Genomic DNA, 23,465 nt, shown 5'->3' with positions numbered 1-23,465 from the left:
CGCCCTGGTGCAATGGGGAACTTAAGATGAGTCACACCAAGTTACCAACATTTATTTAAAGACACATGAATTACAAGTGCCCAACATTACGTCTTTGGAAGATGGTATCCTGAAATCCATTGAGTACTGCCAGACAACGCCAGTTTATACAATTAAGAGTGGCAGCATGGATCTTTCTAAAATAATGGAAGTCAGGCCTCACAGTTGTGTTCCCAGTTTGAAAGAAAAGACCCTTCACAGTCTTGTCTGCAGATCAGAGGAGCTTCCGTCCTCCGTTCCGTCCGTGAACATGAGCGGTGGGGACTCAGTGGGTCGCCACGCAGCGGTTCTGAGAGCGCGGTGGACGGTTCACAGCACCGTTACGCACACGAGTCCCAACAGGTAAAAGGTGAATGAATATGGGTTGGCTACGTCTACTGAAACACACGCAGCTCCAGGTAATTCAGACATTCAGTGATGCGCTAGGAAACAGTACACGTTCATATGCATTGCTTTTTCACTAAAAAAACATATAAAACTGTACATGGCACAAATAACAATAATAATAATAGGCTAATAATATTTAATATGTATAAAAAAACAGTTGTCTTTGTACTAATGAAATGGGGATCATTTGGGATTTTGACTGGACCAGCAAATGAGGAGACACTCATGTTTAAAGCCCGAGAGTGGCAAAGGCATTTACTCCAGAAGACGTCTGCCTGGATGTCCCGACATGCGTTTTCGTTTTTTGAGTTGCGAGTTCCTGCAGGCCGGGTGTCTCTCAGCCTCTCAGTCGGTTCTACGAGCTGAGGTGCACAGACTCAACTTCCTCGGTCCGCGGACATAGTCGTAAGACTTCAAGACTTTAGCCTGGGCAATGCGAAAGACTTTGTGGCACGGAGCTGCATGTTTTAAAATCTGCAGGATTATAAGTGTCTGTTATAGGCCTACATAGACCTGTACATTGGAAGCCTGTCATTTTCATCTAAAAACGTATAAATATAAAACAAATATCAATCCAATTAAAGGCACGGCGGTTGAGAGGTTTGTAAATGCATATTCCGTGTGCTTTTTAAATCTGTGCTTAATAAACCTATTTTTTTTTTTTATCATAGTTGCACTTGAAATGACTGAACTGACACACGTATGACACATCGAACAGATTCGTTCACGTTCTTTCTCTGTCCTCATAGCAGAGGGGCTGCATGCCCTCCAGTGGCTGAAACAGCATGGCCCGTATGTGGTCCATACAGGTGGATTCCCTACAGTAGTGGGCTGGGGGTGTTTACACGGAGGCTGGGCAGCTCACGTGGCTTTTCGTCGCCACTGCACACGTCGTCCTCCCACACGTGGCTCACACCATTCACGTGGAAGACAACCACAGCACCACTATGCTGAGTACTGTCCTAAATGATTGATTCATTGTGTTAGTATTACTACATTGTTTTGCTGATCCACTCAGATGAAATGCCGGTTTTATCAAACCCTTGGACTCTTTCAAATCCGACTTGAACCTCCCTGGAAGTAAAGGCACGATCTGATGTGGGGATTTCATCAGTGACCCCCACAGCGGTCAGAGTGGTACAGGCTCTGTGGTGATGGAGGGGTCTCCGAGTCCTGTCCAGACAGGCCGGCGGGGACATCCACTTGGCCGGTCAGATCTCCGTCAACGTGATCTTGTAGGCGTCGGGCGCGTGGCTCTCGATGTTCATGGTGAACGTGTCCTCATTGGAATAGTGCTCGATGATGTTGTCGTCCATGTTCACCAGAATCCTGCACAGGAGACACGGGTCAGCCTTAGCGATCTCTGCTCTGATCCCCATCATGTTGCCACCCACACAACCTTTTAGCCCAAAGCTAACCACAGCTTATAAACCACTTTTAAGTTTTAAACTTTGGCATAAAATAACAACTGCTAGAGGTAGGATTGGGGGAGGGGTGGTTGTTAGAATACAATGCGGCACTTTAAAATGCGCAGATTCTACATCAAACAACAAACATGGTAAATAACGCTGACGTAGATGGTGGAAGAAATGTCTGAAAAATGTTTAACCAGAGGCAGTTGGTGAGGAACAAGTCCTCTTCCTGTTCCTTCCATTATATCAAAGAATGACTGTAAAATGCCAGAAGGCACCCACAAGAATCCTCAGCTGGGCTGATATAATATATATTATATTATATTTCCTTTTTTTCTGAAACAAATGGGTTTTGCTTAATTTGACATTTTCTGTCCATTTAGCTCCATTCATCCTCATTCATTCTGGGCTCTTCTGGTGTCTGACTAACATGGGAGATGTTACAGAGCACCAATTCTCTCTAGAAACCCTCTGGTTTTACACCTCTTTGTCAATGTTTACACTTCTGTGTTGTTTTGGCCTCTTAAAAAGTGCCAAAATGACAATACTGCACTGTTATTAATACTGTACTAGCTCGTGCCACTAACTCACACAGGCTAGCAAAAAATATTCAGAAACATATTGTCATGTTCCCTTCGGCAACCTCTCTTGTTTTGGTTTGGTTTGTTTCCTGGTTTCTATTTTTTCTATCCCTCCCTTGTGCTCCGCCTCCTCATCATGGTCTTCAGGTGTGTCTTCGCCCCCTCATCATGGTCTTCAGGTGTGTCTCCGCCCCCTCATCATGGTCTTCAGGTGTGTCTCCGCCCCCTCATCATGGTCTTCAGGTGTGTCTCCGCCCCCTCATCATGGTCTTCAGGTGTGTCTCCGCCCTCCTCATCATGGTCTTCAGGTGTGTCTCCGCCCTCCTCATCATGGTCTTCAGGTGTGTCTCCGCCCCCTCATCATGGTCTTCAGGTGTGTCTCCGCCCTCCTCATCATGGTCTTCAGGTGTGTCTCCGCCCCCTCATCATGGTCTTCAGGTGTGTCTTCGCCCCCTCATCATGGTCTTCAGGTGTGTCTCCGCCCCCTCATCATGGTCTTCAGGTGTGTCTTCGCCCCCTCATCATGGTCTTCAGGTGTGTCTCCGCCCCCTCATCATGGTCTTCAGGTGTGTCTTCGCCCCCTCATCATGGTCTTCAGGTGTGTCTCCGCCCTCCTCATCATGGTCTTCAGGTGTGTCTCCGCCCTCCTCATCATGGTCTTCAGGTGTGTCTCCGCCCCCCTCATCATAGTCTTCAGGTTGGTTCTTGGTTTGTCTGTGTATTTTCGTCCTGTGTTTGATCATTTGTGTGATTGGTCATTTGCCTGTATGTATGTTTGTTATGATCTGCATTTGTGTCTAGTGCTTTGCTCCTGTCTCTAAAGATATTGTCATGCTCTATGTTGTTGTGTTTCTATATAGATATTGTCATGCTCTATGTTGTTGTGTTTCTATATAGATATTGTCATGCACTATGTTGTTGTTTTGTGTTTCTATATAGATATTGTCATGCTCTATGTTGTTGTATTGTGTTTCTATATAGATATTGTCATGCTCTATGTTGTTGTGCTTCTATATAGATATTGTCATGCTCTATGTTGTTGTGTTTCTATATAGATATTGTCATGCTCTATGTTGTTGTGTTTCTATATAGATATTGTCATGCTCTATGTTGTTGTGCTTCTATATAGATATTGTCATGCTCTATGTTGTTGTGTTGTGTTTCTATATAGATATTGTCATGCTCTATGTTGTTGTGTTTCTATATAGATATTGTCATGCTCTATGTTGTTGTGCTTCTATATAGATATTGTCATGCTCTATGTTGTTGTGTTTCTATATAGATATTGTCATGCTCTATGTTGTTGTGCTTCTATATAGATATTGTCATGCTCTATGTTGTTGTGTTGTGTTTCTATATAGATATTGTCATGCTCTATGTTGTTGTGCTTCTATATAGATATTGTCATGCTCTATGTTGTTGTGTTTCTATATAGATATTGTCATGCTCTATGTTGTTGTGCTTCTATATAGATATTGTCATGCTCTATGTTGTTGTGTTGTGTTTCTATATAGATATTGTCATGCTCTATGTTGTTGTGCTTCTATATAGATATTGTCATGCTCTATGTTGTTGTGTTTCTATATAGATATTGTCATGCTCTATGTTGTTGTGTTTCTATATAGATATTGTCATGCTCTATGTTGTTGTGCTTCTATATAGATATTGTCATGCTCTATGTTGTTGTGTTGTGTTTCTATATAGATATTGTCATGCTCTATGTTGTTGTGTTTCTATATAGATATTGTCATGCTCTATGTTGTTGTGCTTCTATATAGATATTGTCATGCTCTATGTTGTTGTGTTTCTATATAGATATTGTCATGCTCTATGTTGTTGTGCTTCTATATAGATATTGTCATGCTCTATGTTGTTGTGTTGTGTTTCTATATAGATATTGTCATGCTCTATGTTGTTGTGCTTCTATATAGATATTGTCATGCTCTATGTTGTTGTGTTTCTATATAGATATTGTCATGCTCTATGTTGTTGTGCTTCTATATAGATATTGTCATGCTCTATGTTGTTGTGTTGTGTTTCTATATAGATATTGTCATGCTCTATGTTGTTGTGCTTCTATATAGATATTGTCATGCTCTATGTTGTTGTGTTTCTATATAGATATTGTCATGCTCTATGTTGTTGTGCTTCTATATAGATATTGTCATGCTCTATGTTGTTGTGTTGTGTTTCTATATAGATATTGTCATGCTCTATGTTGTTGTGTTGTGTTTCTATATAGATATTGTCATGCTCTATGTTGTTGTATTGTGTTTCTATATAGATATTGTCATGCTCTATGTTGTTGTGCTTCTATATAGATATTGTCATGCTCTATGTTGTTGTGTTTCTATATAGATATTGTCATGCTCTATGTTGTTGTATTGTGCTTCTATATAGATATTGTCATGCTCTATGTTGTTGTGCTTCTATATAGATATTGTCATGCTCTATGTTGTTGTGTTTCTATATAGATATTGTCATGCACTATGTTGTTGTGCTTCTATATAGATATTGTCATGCTCTATGTTGTTGTGTTGTGTTTCTATATAGATATTGTCATGCTCTATGTTGTTGTGTTTCTATATAGATATTGTCATGCTCTATGTTGTTGTGCTTCTATATAGATATTGTCATGCTCTATGTTGTTGTGTTTCTATATAGATATTGTCATGCTCTATGTTGTTGTGTTTCTATATAGATATTGTCATGCTCTATGTACCATTTCTAGTGTTTCTTGGTTCTCATCAGTTATATATTTTGGTTTGTCTTTGATAGTGTGAGTGGTTGTAGGTATTATGAGTTTGAATGTGGTTTGCTATCTTTATTCCTAGCCTTTATGTCACCCCTGTTCAGTGTATTAGTGTTTTCTGTTAGTGTTCTCATGTGTTCTTGGTTGACATTGGAATTTGTCTTTGTTTCATGATTGTGTACTGTTGTTTAATTTGTTCGTCTGTACTTTAAACCGCTTAACTGTCTGCACTTGCGTCCAGCCTCCAACACTCCAGCGTTACACACATGCCATCGCCAGCCAGCTATCGTACGCTAGCCAGCTATCATATCTCTGTCCCCAACATGAATCCCAGTGTCCAAGTTTTGTGAGAGTTTTGATATTAGCTGTTGGTTGTTTTTCATTGCTAATCTCTTACCCTTTCTTGCTTTTCTTGTAGATTTTGGCAATCCTGTCAACAGGCACTCCGTATTTTTCAGAGATCTGTAGAAATACAATAACATACTTGCTCACCCATGCTGGATTATACTGCAGAGCATCGAGAAAACACACCACCAAACTCCTAATGAACACTCATGAAACAAACACATCGTTAATTAATCTTACTTATTGACAGACACGACAACTAAACAATAGAACCAATTAACAGTTTTCAAATATGCAGATTCGTAAAGTGGCTCGTGAAATCTTCAGCTGCCTGATTGTTCTCAGCCTGTTCTCGGCTGTGAGAAGTGCGCCATCTACAGGAAGGAGTTACTCACTGCATCCATGAGCCCGCGCAGGGTGGGTGAGCGGAGCATGAGCGCGTCAAACACCTCGTCGGACTCCTTCCGGACGTACAGCAGCACTGAGAACACAAGGGCAACTCATAAAACGTCTCCTGCTGACACCGGACAAAAAAAAACATGTCTGCTGTTCCCCACCTCATATCTGGGGTTAAATTGTTACTTCAAGGAAGGAACTGTGGCCCTTAAGGGTGTTGCTCTCACTCACCTCTCTTCTGGGTCTCCTCCTTGAACTGTTTGTGAGGGGAAGGGCAGTAATCGTCCTCAGATGTGCGGAACATCCTCTTGACCAGAACGCTCCTATCACAAGCCACCAAGCCATGTGTCAATCACTCTACAGCCAATCACATGCTTAAAACATAGTGATCACTATAGCAAATGGCAATAGCAGAGTTCTCTTCCTGGTCTGGGGGTTTTATTTTTGTTTGCCCATGAAAAACCAATTAGATGTTATTTGATTAAGGAACAAAGTTATCACTGAAATTCATATTGCTTTTATTTTACATTTGGAGAAACACAGTGCCCCCTGCTGTCCTGCTCTGGTAAATCCCAGTGTGTGTTGAAGAGTGCGGTATAAACTCACCCTTCTCTTTCAATCTCCTCTGTGTTGAAGGCAAATACCTGTAAACAGAGTTTAGTTAAAACAATCTTCATAAACCCCCCCCCCCCCCCCCCCCGAGTCTGCCAGATCTTAGCTACTGATTTCAGCACCACTGTGATGATAATAACTACAGCTGAGATCTCGTGTCATTAATTTTCCATTAGCCCCGCATATCATGAGAGTCATACAGATTCCAGGGCGTTAATGTTCAAGGTCAGAGCTGCTGTCCTCAGGGCCCTGTGGGAAACTATAGAGGGCCGTGTTCTGATATGGGCTCGCTCGCACGGGCACGTTCGCACGGGCACGCTCACACAGCCGTGCCTCATACCTGGGCTGCCCTCTGCAGGTTCCCGAAGTGTACGTCCGGGATGAAGAGCACCGGTTGAGCGTCCAGATCCGTCATCGTTTTGAACAAGGTGGTGTCGCCCTTTTTGGGAACGGACACCGTCCCCACGCCTCCGTCCTTTCCTGAGGGTGGGGGTTATAACAGCGTTATAACAGTGCGCTATAGACCACTCAGTGGTGTCTGAGGTGAGCTGCAGAAATGACTCGATCTTTTGTTAGAATCTTTTGACTAGATTTAGTGATTATTCTGCTCTTATCTTTGATATTTGACTAGATTTAGTGATTATTCTGCTCTTATCTTTGATATTTGACTAGATTTAGTGATTATTCTGCTCTTATCTTTGATATTTTCTTCATTTATAATTGTATAATTCTTTATGGTTTGTGAAGCGGCAGAATATTTAATGTATGACTGAAAAATAAGAGAAGTACATAGAATACAGATCTACAATAAATCACAATAATAGCTAGAATTAACATTATATTTAATAGCAATAGTCATCATAATAATAATAATAATAAGAAGAAGAAGAAGAAGAAGAAGAAAATATAATAAATAAGAAACCTTTTGACTTCTTACGATTCTGCTTCCTCTCTTCATCTCTGATCTTTCTTTCTGCTCCCTGATTCACACATTCACACACACACACACACACACACACACACACACACACACACACACACACACACACACACACACACACACACACACACACACAAAGGCAGAAGTGACGAAATGACTTAATGTTAATGACGTGCGCTGGTCCGTTACTAATGAGTCCCAGCACTACTACTGATTACTCTTTTAGCACCTAAACAGTAACTGAGTAACTGTCGTTCTAAACACAACCACAAGAGGGTATTAAAGAGTTACAACTTTCCTAATTTCTACTGTCTGGTGGAACCTTTAACCTCATTTTTAAGGACATTCAGATTCATTTATCGGTTACAATGTGTGACAGCCCCTTCAAATTAGCAGACAGTGGCACAGGCTTCATTTGAACCTGGTGTGGGGGCTCCATTCACACCACCCAATCTCCTCACACATTATATGTGTAGTGTGAGCAGGAATTACAGGGTACATGTCTCCCCACCCCACACCCCCCGTCCCTCTCTAAACTGCACCAATGTTAGTGGTCTAATTAAACGTGAGAAACCAGGATTGGGCTTTGAGAGTAATTACCAGAAAAGACACGACTAAATCACTGATATTGTTACTGAATGTTCACACTTGCTCACGACGCATCACGCTCAATTCTTCAAGCCTTTACAGTCTCACACCTGTTGCTGTCCACAAGTCAAGTGTCACCTTATCACAGAAGACCTTGATCTGGCAGTAGGCCCTGTGCAGGGGTTTGTTGCTGCGGTTGTTGTAGCTGTACGTGTCGATCTGGATCATCAGGGGTAGGCCCTTCACGCCTTTCTGAGAGGAGAAGTCTGTGCTCAGGCAGTTCACTGTGATGAAGATCTACCAATCAGAAACACACAAAGCACACGCATCACTGTTCCATTAGCCAATCACAGAGAGACATGATGATTGCCCCACAAATTAATAAACACTGTAATCTAAAGAAACTAGTATAACATTAAAATCTGAGTTTATTTTAAATAGCGAATTAATAAATAATGTATCAAACACAAAAGTAAAGCGAGCACCTTCACTGAATCTTATCACTTCAGCAACATGTCATAATTAAGCAAGAATTCTGGTGAATAAACTTTAAATGTTTAACTCTATTGCTAGTTCAGATTTTTATGGTGTTCACTGATAAAACTCAATTATTAACGTAGCACTTGTTGCACAAACCGCTGAGTAAGAAATGGATGAACCCAGATTTAAAGGACATAGAGCCAGTCACTACACATTCCACACAAACTCGCCTAGTCATACACGTCACACACACACACCACACAAAACACACACACCACACACTGCCACACATTCAACAGATACACACATCACAGCCTCACACTTCACAGAAACATATTCCACACCCCACCGTCTCCATATAACAGGAAGGAAACCAAACTCCACAGGAAATCCTCCAAGGAATCCAGGTGTAGATGAAAACGGCCTCCCTCACTAAACATGTATGAATGTGGTTAGTTATTAACCATTTCTCACAAATGGGTCCTCAGATCAGACAGGCAAGAGGAGCTCTTAAGAAAACTCATGCCTTTCTTGAGGAAATACTATTGTGAATGAAATGTCTTTTATTAATCAAGGTTTTAAGTTTTCAATTTATTCAAAATCCTGACAAATCAAATGGATCTCTGCAACAAAACTAGAAATAATGGTTTCATGGTTTCAGCTTTTCAAACAGTCATAATTTCCACTCCAGAGATCAATGGCAGGCTGGATGGGTTTGGCTCCGCCTCCATTCCAGCTTTAATGAAGAGATGGGCTTTTAACTCCGCCCCTGGGGGTACACTGCTGCACTCAGATTCTTATCTTTATGGCTAAAATTAAACTAAAGGAACAGCAGGTTAAAAAGCAAACCTACTACCGCCTTTACCACAACAGACCAAATTTAATATGGGACCTGGGCCAGTTGCGTCTGTCTAAAAAATCCCGTAAAACCTGTTCAGAAAATGCCTGATTTTACTCCAGAGGAGATGATTGTCTCTGAAACTTATTCACATCTTATTCCATCTAATAAGTACTCAGTACTTCTAACAATTTAGCTATTTTCAACAACTACTATCCAACAATCACTATACCTAAACCTAAAAACACAAAACATAGCCCCTTGTACATTTCTGTTTTCACTCTTAAGTGTCATAAGCCACGGCCGTATATATTTACATATCCCCACTGATGTGGTGTAACGGTAATGAGAGGCGGGGCACTCCCCAAACCCCTCCCTCCCTCCTGCACAGAGGGCGGGGCTGAGCTCCACACTAATGGCTCTGAGTGGATGCGGATTTGAAAAGCAAATGTTTGCTCGGAGAGTCGGTGTTGAATGCGCCCTCCTGAAGAGACTGTTTGAGCTGGGCTTTTATTGTGAAGCAGGGGACAATGGGAGCTGGGCCAGCGCCCGTGGGTGGGGGCACGGCGGGTGGGGGCGCCCGTTGGTGGGGGCACCCGAAGCAGGACCGTGGACAAACAGACAGGGGTGTGTGTGTGTGTGTGTGTGTGTGTGTGTGTGTGTGTGTGTGTGCGTGCGCATGCACAGGAACAATGGCATGGCCTGTCCCTAGTGTCACACTTTAGAAAGGTTTTAGGGAGTGTTCATACAGAGAGAGAGAGAGAGAGAGAGAGAGAGAGAGAGAGAGAGAAAGAGAAGAGACAGACAATAGGAAAGAGAAAATGAAAGAAACAGACAGAAAGAGAGAATGGGAGAAAGAAAATGAGAAAAAGAGAGAGAGAGAGAGAGAGAGAGAGAGAGAGAGAGAGAGCAAGGCACTAGAGCAGATACTAACACAGATTCCTCTTAACAGGACCCAGCAGGTGAGATATAACAGACCGAAAACACAGGACTCCAACAGTATGGACGCAAGTTATTAAGCACCGGTTCTCAAGAAAAGGGTCCGCCCCTAGCCGGATACTCCTAAGTCCAAAGCACACAGCCATACATGGACCTCCAGTCCATCGAGGGGCGCTGCTGTGCTGTGAGCAAGCCATGCTCCTATACTTCTGAGCAGGGTCCTCACCCTGGCCTCCTCGTTCACGTCCCACGTGAAAGACACGGCGTTGTAGGCGATCTCCTCGATGTTCCCGATTGTGTTGAAGCTCTCTTTGTAGTCCGCTGTGGAGAAATGAGAATATGACACACAAAGATTTAGGTCAAAATAAAAAATAAAAAAACCTTTCCAATGGAAGTTCCTGAACATAATCCCAAGAAGAACATAATCCCAGGAAGATCTCCCACAGTAGGTAAACTGCGGTTCATCTAGATCCTGCAACATGATAACTGCTACTTGGCATGCACAATAAAACCCAGCACACTTCCATTCTAGATAAATGTTATCTGCTTGGGTAAACACACTCATTCTGCCATCAAAGTAACTGTTTGAGCGTGATAAAGGCTAGCCATTCTTTATTGCCTCTCACGCCCCTCATTGGGTCAACATTCTGCCACTTCGTAGCTGCGGGGACGGAGTGGGAGAGGTGGGCGTCGCCCGTACGGGTGGAGTCTCTCTGTCTGCGCACCTTAATGACGCTCAGAGACGCTAGGAATCACACTCCAGCCATTTGGGGTGATTCCCGTTCTTGTACAGATCTCCCCCACGACTGGCAGCCTCAGAGGTCAGGGGAGCACCAGAGATATGGCGGGGGGGGTCCTTCCGGGTGCAGGGTGGAGCCTCATCTGGTTCTGTTCTTGTTCGCCCCTGCCCGTTAAATAAGCCCATTCAGATCCCAGGTTTTGTGACATGGCCCCGGGCCCGAGGAACAATCCCACCTCAACTGCTATTCAAATCTCCCAACGACACCGGTGTCGGGTTGCAGTCCCTGTCTGCTCCGCTCCACCTGCCAGGGAAAGGCATGCTGGGATGCTGGGGGCCGCACGCCCGGAGCTCAACTCCCCCCCCCCCACCTCTGAGTAAGCAGGCGAACCCCTCCCCTGGAATCTTACATATAATACCATCATTCATTCACCATCTGTCATTTCCTCACAGGCTTAAAACAGGGCTGCTGCTTACTCCTAATTACCCCCTTAGAAATTGCCCCTGGGGGTAAGAATTCGAGGAAGGACATTGAGGAGAGAGGCAGAGATGACCGTTGACCACGTGAGAATGCGCAAGCTGCTGGCACCTTCATGGAAGGTGTGTGTTTATGAAGGTGTTCCTGAGCTGGACAGGCACAGCGGGTACTCACTCTCACCCTCATTATACTAGCAAACCAAACCCACAACTCAGGAAATAAACAGCACACTTCCTGGTGGATTCACAAAGGCCATGCTGAATTTTTGCTCTAGGTCATTTTCAACTGGTCCATTCAACACCCCCCCCCCCCCCCTCAAAAAAAAATTTGTGCTAGTCTGTCATATATCAAATGTCCTGCTGCAAAATTGGTTCAAAGCACTCCAAAAAGATATAGAAGGTTAATAAAAGTTTGAATTTACATTTGCACATTTCAGAGGTTCATTTGGTGTTATGAACTGCCTGCCATCACATGTTAGTGGGTTAGCATAAACATCATCCAGGTTAGCCATCTGTGGGTCCGCTCAAAAGAAAGAGAAAAGGACATTCTTCCCTCTGCCCAAACAAGTCCCATATTTTCACCATTCACACATACCACCTCCGCTATTCTACACACACAGGTTGTAGCTTGTCATACAACCGAGTGGCCTTTTTTTTTTGCCTTGTTCAACAGAGAAAGCACACATAAAGACTGTTCTAAAGACTGTTATGGAAACAAACCAGAATATTTTCACTTTTGTTCCAACATTCGGGAAGGCGCTTGCCGATAACTGCAAACGTGTAACCACATCACAGCGATGTGCGATTACATCACAGTGTCATACCAACAACCACAAAATGCTTCATCTATTGTCTTAAATCACAATAAAACCGTAAGAGTGTATCACAAGCCATCAACTCACTACAGTCCATTTCAATTCGATTTCCTGTCATTAGACACGCGCACAAGCGTACAGCTGAGAGCTTCCTGTCACTTCCCTCCGTTTGGAAGGTGCTGTTCAGGCAGGTGCCCCGAGGAAGGTCACGGAGTCCAGCACGCATGCTCCCTCTCCAAGCCCGGCACCCTTAACTACCGCAGGAAGTCAAGAGGAACCAATCTCCTGTGGGCCTCGAGGAGCAAACACACAAAGGGGCTTTTACCCAGTCAGCCAGAGGGCAGCGGACAAATGGGCTGCAACCAGCACCTGCTCGGTCCCGATGCCTTAATCCCGATGCCCTAATCCCGATGCCCTAATCCCGATGCCCTAATCCCGATGCCTTAATCCCGATGCCCTAATCCCGATGCCCTAATCCCGATGCCCTAATCCCGATGCCTTAATCCCGATGCCCTAATCCCGATGCCCTAATGTCAGTGCCCTAATGTCAGTGCCCTAATCCCAATGCCCCAACCTTAATGCCCTAACAGAGTTGTTTTTTCCCATATATTCTGCAATTCCAATCCTCCAAAATGCAGCAGAGCTACAATCCAAAGAGCTATGAGGTCTTTAGATCAGCTCTAACTCACAAACAGGTGGGACCATGACCGGAGTGGGCCACTTTTCCAGCCCGGGAGTTTCATGCGCAAATCCGGCCCAAAATAATTTTTCCCACCCAATCGGCCCAAACTAGAGATTGACATGAATCGGCCCATCGGGAATCCTCCCGAATCTCCCGATTAGCCACTCCGGCTCTGGGTGGGACAAAGGTTCACATGGGACGAGCTTTGTGGTCACCGCGCCTGGACAGAGGAGGGCCGCAAATCCAGATTAGAAGAATCAGGAGCGCAGAGGGCAGCAGAGCTGGCGGAGGTTCTCACCGATGTCCAGGACCCTCTGCTTGGCCGTGTGCTGGCGAGAATGCCAGTATCTCCAGTACTTGAGTTGTTCATCGCGGTTCTTATCTTCACTGAACACCACCATGATGACACTCTGGATGGAGGGGTTGATGTGTGTGAGGTAGGAGCGTTGAACAACAAAGAGAAAGAAAAGAGTCATGACAACAGTGTCTAAGCAAAAACCACATTTCATTCATTCTAAAATATTTCAAACTTCTACCGTATTTCACTGAGAAATCTTTTACTCTAATATACTAACAGTTCATTTACAAAGGGATGAAGGTGGTGTGGATTACTATGGTACTACATGATAATAATCACAGCAGGTCTTCCATTACATAAGATTTGTTTACAACAAGCGATTACACTCGTACCGCCACGCCAAGAAAACACGCCATCCAGTCATTTGGGACCATAAATGGAACCATAAACCTTTCTAATCAGGCCACGTGATAATCCGATAACATAGTGACAGTGAGAAAACTCTTGTTCTTACCCGCACTTTGCTAATGGGGTGTCTGAGGCGTTTGTTGGAGCCCGTCTCGGCCAGCGTGACGGCGTAGAACTGGCCCTTGTTCAGGTAGGTCATCGGGCCCTCACCCTGCTTCTGTCGGAGAGAGCGGGTGGCCTCCAGCGAGTACTGGAAGGTGTCTCTGTCCACCACAACACACACATTGTATACAAGCAATTCCCTTTAGCTCGCAACCTGATGTTTATTCATTGATGACATTTGAATAGCATATAAATGCCAGTCAGCACGTTCGCATGACGAGGCGTTCATGGATCCGGACAGGACACTCACATGTCTGATTGGTCAAAGATGAACTCGTTAGCGCCAAGCGAAGAAGGACGGTATTTCTGAAGCAGAGAAAACTATTAAGCTGTCACATTCTCAACCAAAATACGGCACTGAATTCATCAGTGGAGTAGCCCCGAGCTGTTGCTAGTTGCTAGGCGACGTTAGCCCCGCCTCACCTCGCTGCTCTCCTCCTCGTAGGTGCTGTCTGGGCTACTGCGGGGCTCGTCCTTCCCGTAGCCGCTGTGAGAGACAGCTGCGTCGTCGAATGAGTGCGCCTGCTCGTAGATGACACGCGCTGGCTCCTCCCCCTCAGCCCTGTAGTGGATTCCGGAGTTCATGAAGACAGGGGCGTACGCCTCGGCCTTCACCACGGGAACGGCCGCGCCGTCCCCCGACCCTCCGCCGTACGCCTCCCGTTTGGGGTCCTGGTGCTCGGGGTTGAGGGACAAGTTCACGGGGACAGACTTCAGCACCTGGACGTGGTTGTCCACAGACTCAGAGTCTGTGCCACTGCCGTTCCCCAACAGAGCATTTCTAAAACACACAGAAATGAGTAACTGAGTAAATTATTATTCCCTCAGTCTCTCCGTGAGCACAGTCCGGGTTATGAGGACCAGGCTTAACTCTTCCTGGGCACCTGCTCCAGAAATGCTCACCTTTTCTCCTGCTCATCTGTGACCTCCACTACTTTGCTAATGGGGAGCACTCGCTTGTCTTTTGGAACCTAAGCAGAAGAACACAAAAGATCTACAACCTGAAGACAAGGTGAACACAGGAAGTCTGGGCGCTAACATGCTGACGTGCCACTGAAATGATATCACTGACGCCTACGTTTTAAAAAAACATATCTCATATCTATACGAGAGATGAAATCACCAGGATATGACAACAGTGGTGCGAGAGAACACTACAGCAGACCACGCCACCTCGGTCCTGTGGCAGGAGTCCACCCTGAGTCCATCCTGGCCCTTGAATAATGACCCCTCTGTCACTGTGCTATGACTTCATCTTGTTGATGTGCAGATGCGTGCTTTAGATTAGGGAGCGTACAGGAAGTGTGAAGGACAGGGGAAGTTTGGGGCATAGAATGAATAGCATGAAATTTCTTTTCCTTTTGACACTGTTCCTTTAGTTCCCGTTTAAACAAAATCGTTCACAGTTTTGGCGTTAAAGAGTAGTGCCTGAGAGTAGTGCGTGGTTTTAATGGACCTGGCAACCGATGGGACTTGGAGCTGTAGAACGTTATGGGCGTGTGCAGACTCTCCTACAGCTTCTGATTGGCTGCAGGAAAGATGTGCGTGACAGGGTGTGCATCAGTGTGTGTGTGTGTGTGTGTGTATTTGAATGTATGTGTATGTGTCTGTGCGCATGCTTTCTATGAGTCGTTCTATGTAAATGTGTGTGTGTGTGTGTGTGTGTGAGACCTTGTAGTACTCATAGAGGAGCCCGAGGGCGGCCGCACTGTCCTCATCTCCGTTGATGCTCATCATGGCCTTGGTGGCTGCGGTCAGCGGGTTCTCCAGGTAGGACCTCCACGCTTCATCCTCACTGGTGTAGGACCTCCGCCCATGGAAGGACGACTCGTTGGGCACCACCACCACTAACCTCTTACTACTGTTTGAACACACACACACACACGACAGGGCACGACCACACACACACACACACACACACACACACACACACACACACACACACACACACACACACATACATACACACACACACACATGCACGACAGCACACATGACCACACACACACACACACACACACACACACATACACACACACACATACACGACAGCACACATGACCACACACACACACACACATACACACACACATACACGACAGCACACATGATCACACAAACACACGACCACATAACCACAGACATGACCACACATACACAACCATGCAAACACACACAGAAACACACACACATAAATATGAGCCGTATATATTATAAATCTATATGTAAGTGATATTACACAATGTTGGAAACAGGCTAGCTCAGTACTGTTTTGTGGTTGGGACCATCAATATCATATCAGGTTGCCTTCGGATCTTATTAATCATCATCTTATCTAAGATATGATGTTGGTTTAATCTCGGTCAATCAAATAGGACTAGTAGGACTAGAATAAGTTTATACAGCCATTGGCTATGTTTTAAGTGAAAAAAACATTAGTGTTTCTAATTGTAAGGACTCAGAGATGCTTGTAGAAGAACATGGTTTTATAAATATATATAAATAATCCAAACTCATAATCCAAAAACAGGCAAAGGTAAGATCCAGAGATAGACGATTTCAGCAAAAGTTCAACAGGGTTGATATGTAAACACAAGAGAACAGAGAGGCCAACACCTTTTTACAGCAATGCACACTGAAAGAAAAACAGTAGAAGAACTGTGGCAATACTTCACAATGAGGCGATTTTAGATGTGAGGACAATTAACAAGAGCCATGTGGAAATAGAAGTCTGTGGAAGATCATCTGTGAAGTCTGTTGGTTGCCTCATTCTCCGTTTGTCTGCGCTAAGGATGCTGGGACATGTAGTTTCGTGTGAGCACATCAGAGGGTACATGACACTAATAGCTCCAACTTAATGGGTCCAGAATCCTCTCAAGTAGATAATAACTATAACCTACTGTTCTGAGATCTGTGGTTAATATTAGGGCTTGGAGAAACCCCTGGTCCTAGACACCCAGTAAAGCAGATCTCTCCTCCAGAGCCACCTGGTAGTCATGTGGGTTTGTGCAGATAGGAAGCTGATTATATTGAGATCACACGAGGATCATACACACTTTGATGTGGAGAACTGTAAACGCCGCCTACTCTGGTCATACAGGCTGAGAAACAGCAGAGTACAGAGACCAATTATTCCAAATTGGTAGTAACTTCAGGGGCAGTGGTTTGTGTATTTCTTCCAACTGATTACTTATTCAGAGGTTTCTGAGTTAAATTAAGAGCTCTGGCTGTTTTTCTGGTGGTGGTGGTGGTGGTGGTGAGTTTTTGTTACATGTCAACTTGTGTATCACCAAGGTTTAGTAAGTGCCAGTGTTAATACAGACAAGCTAAATCAAATCAAATAATTAAATGAAATTTCAAACTTAAATTGCAGGGGTATCGTGGCAGTGACACGACAGTCATTTGTGAATACAGTAAGCAGGTAGACGTTATCACAGAGCACTGAGAACTTCTAGGGGCTAACGACAGTCATGTGGCTGTTTTAATAAACACCTGATAGTGGCTGTCAGCAGGTTTACCAGAGAACAGTCGAACAAGAAGTAAAAAAGTCATCTGTCCTAAAAGTACGGACCCCTTCCAAAGACATATACAAATCGTATTTTCCGTTTAGACTGGTTCTTATTCAAACAGTTAAAAGACTGGTGTTAAATCACGATGTATAGACAATAATATGTTCAAATACAACACAAGACTGGCTAAGAGCTGCTGAAAGGACTCAAAGTTAAATAAAGAAACAAGAGCATAACGAATTTCAGACGTGCATGGTCATTTCTGCATGGCAAGCCCGTAGCAGTGTTGTGGAAGGGGTCCGTTGCATTCCAACCTCCACATCTACTGACACATTCTTCAGAAGTCTACAGGAGGCTGTGACAGCACTGACTGATAAAATCCGTGAAATTTCTTAACATAATTCAGTGGTACTTGCTCACATTTGAAAAAAAACATTTATATTTAAAAAGATGTAAAACAATAAAATAATAAAACTGAAAACATTTTAAAGTAAACCTGTAGCTTTATTTTTCTCCCTTTCTTCAAAAATGGCGATTTCGACAGCAAAGTGACTTCGCGGAGTGTTTCTTGTGCATAGCCAGCATAGACTATCAAAATAAAATGCGGTAAATATATAACCCCATTTCATTACAAAAATATATTCCTAATAGTATTCTTCGTGTAATTTAATAAACCTTTCTTAATAACATCTTCGAAATAAACTTTGAAATAGTTGGGGAAAGTCCCTATCGACGATAACCTTTGCCTAATCGAAGATATGTGGCACCGCATAATAATCACTTACTTGTCTGTCTCCTGTGACATATTTTTGCTTCCTCCACGATTCTTCCTTGTGAAACTGGACTTTCAAGTCGGTGCAGGTAACAGAAGACAGCGCGGTGAGAGAGACACCAAACCCGGGCTACAGGTAAGTCTGCTTTTCTTGCCCTGCTTATTTCACCAGTTCCGAGCAGGTAAGCAACACCTCGGCTACCCCGTCCGTGACTTTACGGAAGGTTATAGCTGATCTCTTAATACCCGTGCACCTAAAAAGCATAAACACACAATAAAGCTTCTTTCTCCAATGATTCTATATAGCCATTGCTTTGGAATTGGTTATAGGTTGCCTTAACTTTGATGGATTCTTTTTTTTTTCGGTGTAAAGTGTTTGGGTTGAAGGAGGGACGAGCCAAACGCTGCGATTGGTGGAGGTAGGTGGAGGTGCTTCAGTGATAGGTCAGCGGAACAGGTAAGACCCACATCACCTGTAGGCATACGCATCACATGTAGAACAGGATGAGACTCATTTCAAAGCCTGTGTATCGTCATCTCGATAATCAATGTAAACATTTTTTGGCACGGTTAGGTTTGTTTTCACACTTGAGTGTGTTCATGCTAAACTGTTGCTGTTGTGTGTGTGTGTGTGTGTGTGTGTCCCAGTTCTCCAAGGCCTACAGACACATATACAAACGTTTCAGCAGGAAATGGTCCTCGTGTCTACACTTTATGGCCACTTTGAGAGGAGTGGACTAGAGAGGGCAGCCCGGTCTCGCCCAGAGGGGGTGTGCCAGCCGGGCACCGTCTCCCCTGCCACACAGGTGTTTGTGGAAGCTGTGGTGTCGTGATGTGGCTTGCCCTATGACCGACAAACGGTCCCTGTGAGTTCCCAGACGAACCTGTGAGTAACTGTGAGTGATGTGCTCAACCGACAGACACTCTCCCACGGTTTCACACTCCTGGAACTTTGCCTTTATTCCAGGAATAACAGGCTGCGACACATTTGCAGCGTGCCGGCACGGAAAATAATAAACACATCAATTTAGCAGATTCATGATCATGTTTGATGACAAACGTTCGTGTTTTTTTTGTATTGATGCTTACTTTCGCTCACATTGATTTATTGCGGTTTTTTTTAAATGGGCGACAACGATGTTTTTCATCACTTAAATGATAATCGATGTCCTGCTTCCTGGCTTTTGCAGTCAGGCGTAGCGTTTTGACGGAGACAAATATGGGTTTGACAAGGTGTTTACAAAGTTCTTTTGTCACCCTAATGAGCCTATTGCAGAAGATTTTAATGTTTGTCATTAGGCCCCTCTAACCCGAACCCTCCAAACAAACTAATCTGGGGCTTCTCTGGAAAAGTGTGCTTCATTGCTCCGTAAACACAGGGTATCTATTGTGTGGGAGTCTGTTGATCAACACCTCAGGCAAGTAAACATGAGCCTTTGTTTTGAGCATAGCATAGTCATTCAGTAGAAGTTGTAAAAAAAGCTCAAGTTGTGGACAATGAGTCCCTCCATTAAGAAGAGGAGGGACAGACAGTCGGAGTTACAGGAGCACCAGGCCGATGCTGATAACATCTGACCGTTAGGTCTTCCATGACACCATTGTGACCTTATGCACTTTGACCGTTTAGACTGTTCAGGCTCTCAGCGGACCACGTCTTCAGCGTTACAACAAAAATAAGAGTTGAATACGTGTAATGCTGTTAGACAACAGAGTCAAAGTTGACATTGTGGTGAAGGATGTTGGGTTTACTAGTTTAAAAAAAGAAATTCATGCCTCTTTCAGGATGGTGGTGCCCTTGTGTGTGTGTTTTGCGTTGCAGTGTGGACTGTGTGCTGCATATTTTGGTAACAATCGCATCACTCCTTTCCCCAGATGCAGTGAGAGAGCACCTGCTCTATTCAGGGCCTTGTGCAAATGAGGTTGCTAAATAAATACAGGTGAGGTCCGTGAGCCCTGTGTCTCTCGCCGAGTTACCGCCGCGGCAGCAGGATTAGCCTTGATCCATCCCAACCGACGTCTCCGGCGCCACCCACGGTCCTGAAGCCAGGAGCAGAGCTCCCGCCGGCCGGCTCCCAAGTCCAGGATCCTGAGAAAATTGTCCAGCCCACAGCTGTGCCCTCGGGGCACGATACTTCACCCCTGCTCAGGGATCTTTCCTTCCCTATGACAGTCTTATGAAGTTGTGTTAGTCTTATGAATGTGTAATGCATATGAAATAAGGTACAACGAACCCACACTTGCATTTCGCCATACAGTCCTTTGGGGAAATTGATTGCTTTTGTTTTGATGTGTCTTTGTTAAGCCTATAATGATGCTAATGTAAACCACTCCTGATCTTATGCAAATAAGACAACCGAGGCAGAACCACCCCCCCCCCCCCCCCGCGCCAGTTCCTACACTTCACGTCCGGACCGCTGGCAGCAGCGTCTCTGTGCCTGTCTGCCGCCGTTTCTCACTCGGAGCCTTTTGACAGCTCAGTGCGTAATGCGGCAGGCACGGGCACGCAGGGAGATCCGAGAGCACCGACCGGCCCCTCCACACGCACATTCCTCCCCAGCAGCAGGCCCTGCCGGCCAGGCACAGGGAGGAGCGTCGCATGCCTGGGATACTCCAGAGGCGGAGGATCAGACACCTGTCAGGACCTGCCCAGCCTTCGTGGGTCTACCTGCTCTGGGGGGCTGGGGGGGGGGGGGGTGGCTGACAGGAGCAGGGGCAGAAATGCACCACTGTACACACACTACAGGGGATCGTTGATCTGGGGTTGCCTGTACATCTACCTTGAAAACATTTTTCATCCTTTCATTATTTACATGATGTTTACATGATTGTAGGCCGTAACAAGCACGCCAAAGGCAAACGTGAAAAGGACCAACTGCCTCAGGCTCAAAACTCAAAAGAAGGACCTTCATTCCTCCTTCGATCAACACTGAACATCACAAACTGTCTACACCTCACACTGCCTACATTAGAAATGGTCTACCTCACATTGTCTATATTAGAAACTGTCTATACCTCACACTGCCTACATTAGAAATGGTCTACCTCACATTGTCTATATTAGAAACTGTCTACACCTCACACTGCCTACATTAGAAATGGTCTACCTCACATTGTCTATATTAGAAACTGTCTAGCCCAATCTGCCTACATTACAACCTACTTACGCTCCACACTGCCTACATTAGAAATGGTCTACCTCCCACACAGACAGCCTACACCAAATATAGGGTGCATATCACGTACATATCTGGACTGTGTCCCGCGTGGGCCTCGCCTCAGACACGGCGCTTATGAAAGCGGCTGTGTGGGTAGTTGGTTTTGCATTAGCTTCATGGACTGTTGCTATGTGTTATCATATCCCCCTGTCTCCAGGACGGAAACACACGGCTTCGCGTGACTCGCGGGGCGATGAAGACAACGTCTGTTGTTTCTCTGAGTCAAATTCTCTAAGAGTCAAAATGAGAAAACTGTGGCAATAGGACTTTTATCTCGTGGTGTTTGGTGTTGTGTTGTTTTGGTGGATAGTGAGCATGTTGGGGGTTTAGTCGTTTTCCACGGCGTGTAGCGTGATGATATAAGAGGAAGAAGTTACTAGGAAGATGTAAAGAAGTTCCCCATGAATTAGCATGATATTCCAGGATATGTGTTCATCTCTTTGTTCTCATTTAAATATGACAGACAGGCCTGAGTGTCTTAAAACATGTTTGCATGTAAAGTGTGTCCCTCCATCACAGATCAGCCTCGGTTCAACTGCAGAATGTGAAAACCGACCTTCACACATGCACATACATGAAGTATGAGGTATGGTTCATCAATGAGAAATACCTTAGTACCATGAGAGGGCGGACTGTTAACTCCAAACTATAAAGGAAAACCAGTATTATATCCTCTCTCACAGATATAGGCTTACAATTTACAAATGCACCTATGGTTTCAACAAGTCACAACAATTTCCTCAAATAAAGGCATAGCGGTTTCCATATGTGGCATATTTGAAAATGTATAGAATAAAATACCTTCAAAACAATGTAAAAACAATGTACAAATAAATAGAAAAGCATTTAGTACCTCAGTACTGAGCTATAGGTATAGACGCATGTTTTATGTTTGTATAACAGGATCTGAATAATAGGATTTGATCTTTATAGGAGCTTTTATATTTGTGTGTTAATACTGTTTTATATTATTGTGGACTTTCAGATTCATGCGGGTTCCTAGAAGCCATGGCAAGTTATTTGTTTTTTTTCTGTTTTTTTCTATAATGAATGCAAATGCATAAATCAAGGTTTTAATTTACCTTCCATTCAAAGCAGTGAATGCAGAATGGAGTGACCTCTGACCTCCTGACACCCAGAGGACGTGTGAGGAAAGTTCTGCTTTTAAACACCACAAAAGACACGAGGATAAAATTCTCACCCTGCTATTCTGGGTCTCACACACAGGAGATTTCCTTTCATATAACCCGAGGCAGCACATCTCCACCCAAGCTGGGACCAAACACCACTTGAGATCTAATGGCACATACGCTAAATTCAGACACACACACACACACAAATCGAAAAGTAACGTAATGCGTCCTGGTTTCATTCAAAAGGAATAATGAATGTATAGTCCAGTGCAGATCGACATATGTGTGCAGCTCAAACCACTTCATAAAGAAGCATTTTGCTTCGCCCTGATAGGCTTGTACGTCTTTCTCTCAGGAGGAATTATACTTTAACAATGGGCCGTACAGATGGTTTTCCTTCCTTATGATGGGGGCTAAATGAGAAACTCAACACCACAGCCACGTTTCTCACAATGATAACATTTCCACCCGAGTACCCTGCAATGTACATTCCCCAGACACCTTCACAGGAGCGCCTACCATGAACCCACGGCCCACTGGCCACTGTTCGTGGTACCGCCGTGTCGAGGCGGCATTACGGACATGCGCAGCACCACGGGGACTGTTCGGCAGCCGATCTCCGTCCGGTTCACGTCTGGTCGGGGTCTGACCGATGTTTATGCTTTGGCTGAGAAGGAGAACAGTTTAAATGGAGGGTGTGCGTGGAAAGCAGATTCTCTGTGGTGGTGTTTGTCCAAGGAGGAGAGCGGTGTGGTGGAGGCGGTGTTTGCATGTTGAGGCCTGCCACAGGGCACAGAGGCGACATGCCTCCTCTCTTTCAGTCCCTCCACCACAACACGGCACCTGCAGGTTTTAAACTCACCTGCAGCTTGTCACTTAGCCTATGGGAAACACACCTAGCATTGCACAGTGCGCGGTTGTTGACTGTAAACACAAAATGCGGTTG

General features: G+C 44.6%; 1 protein-coding gene across 1 annotated transcript; it reads right to left on the bottom strand.

Moving 5' to 3' along the window:
* Positions 1-36: 36 nt before the first annotated feature.
* On the bottom strand, positions 37-18,503 carry grhl2b (grainyhead-like transcription factor 2b). The gene is made up of 16 exons (XM_077008336.1): positions 18,185-18,503; positions 15,562-15,751; positions 14,794-14,861; positions 14,314-14,671; positions 14,141-14,196; positions 13,835-13,991; positions 13,321-13,432; positions 10,536-10,630; positions 8,191-8,349; positions 7,447-7,504; positions 6,865-7,004; positions 6,519-6,556; positions 6,144-6,235; positions 5,912-5,997; positions 5,569-5,633; positions 37-1,755 (listed from the first exon to the last, which is right to left on the bottom strand). The coding sequence occupies exons 1-16, from the start codon at positions 18,202-18,204 to the stop codon at positions 1,638-1,640; spliced, it is 1,812 nt and encodes a 603-aa protein (XP_076864451.1). The 5' UTR covers positions 18,205-18,503; the 3' UTR covers positions 37-1,637.
* Between the last annotated feature and the right edge of the window lie 4,962 nt (positions 18,504-23,465).

This window comes from Brachyhypopomus gauderio, chromosome 6 (assembly GCF_052324685.1).
Source record: "Brachyhypopomus gauderio isolate BG-103 chromosome 6, BGAUD_0.2, whole genome shotgun sequence".
NCBI lineage: Eukaryota > Metazoa > Chordata > Actinopteri > Gymnotiformes > Hypopomidae > Brachyhypopomus > Brachyhypopomus gauderio.
This window is presented reverse-complemented; position numbering and strand designations above follow the sequence as displayed.

Bases quoted from the DNA above. Each gene is read 5' to 3' on its own strand.
- grhl2b (XM_077008336.1), bottom strand. From the start codon at position 18,204: ATGTCACAGGAGACAGACAA. The intron at 15,752-18,184 runs GTAAGTGATTAT...GTGTTCAAACAG, and splicing joins ATGTCACAGGAGACAGACAA to TAGTAAGAGGTTAGTGGTGG. The intron at 8,350-10,535 runs GTGAGGACCCTG...TCTGATTGGTAG, and splicing joins ACGTGAACGAGGAGGCCAGG to ATCTTCATCACAGTGAACTG.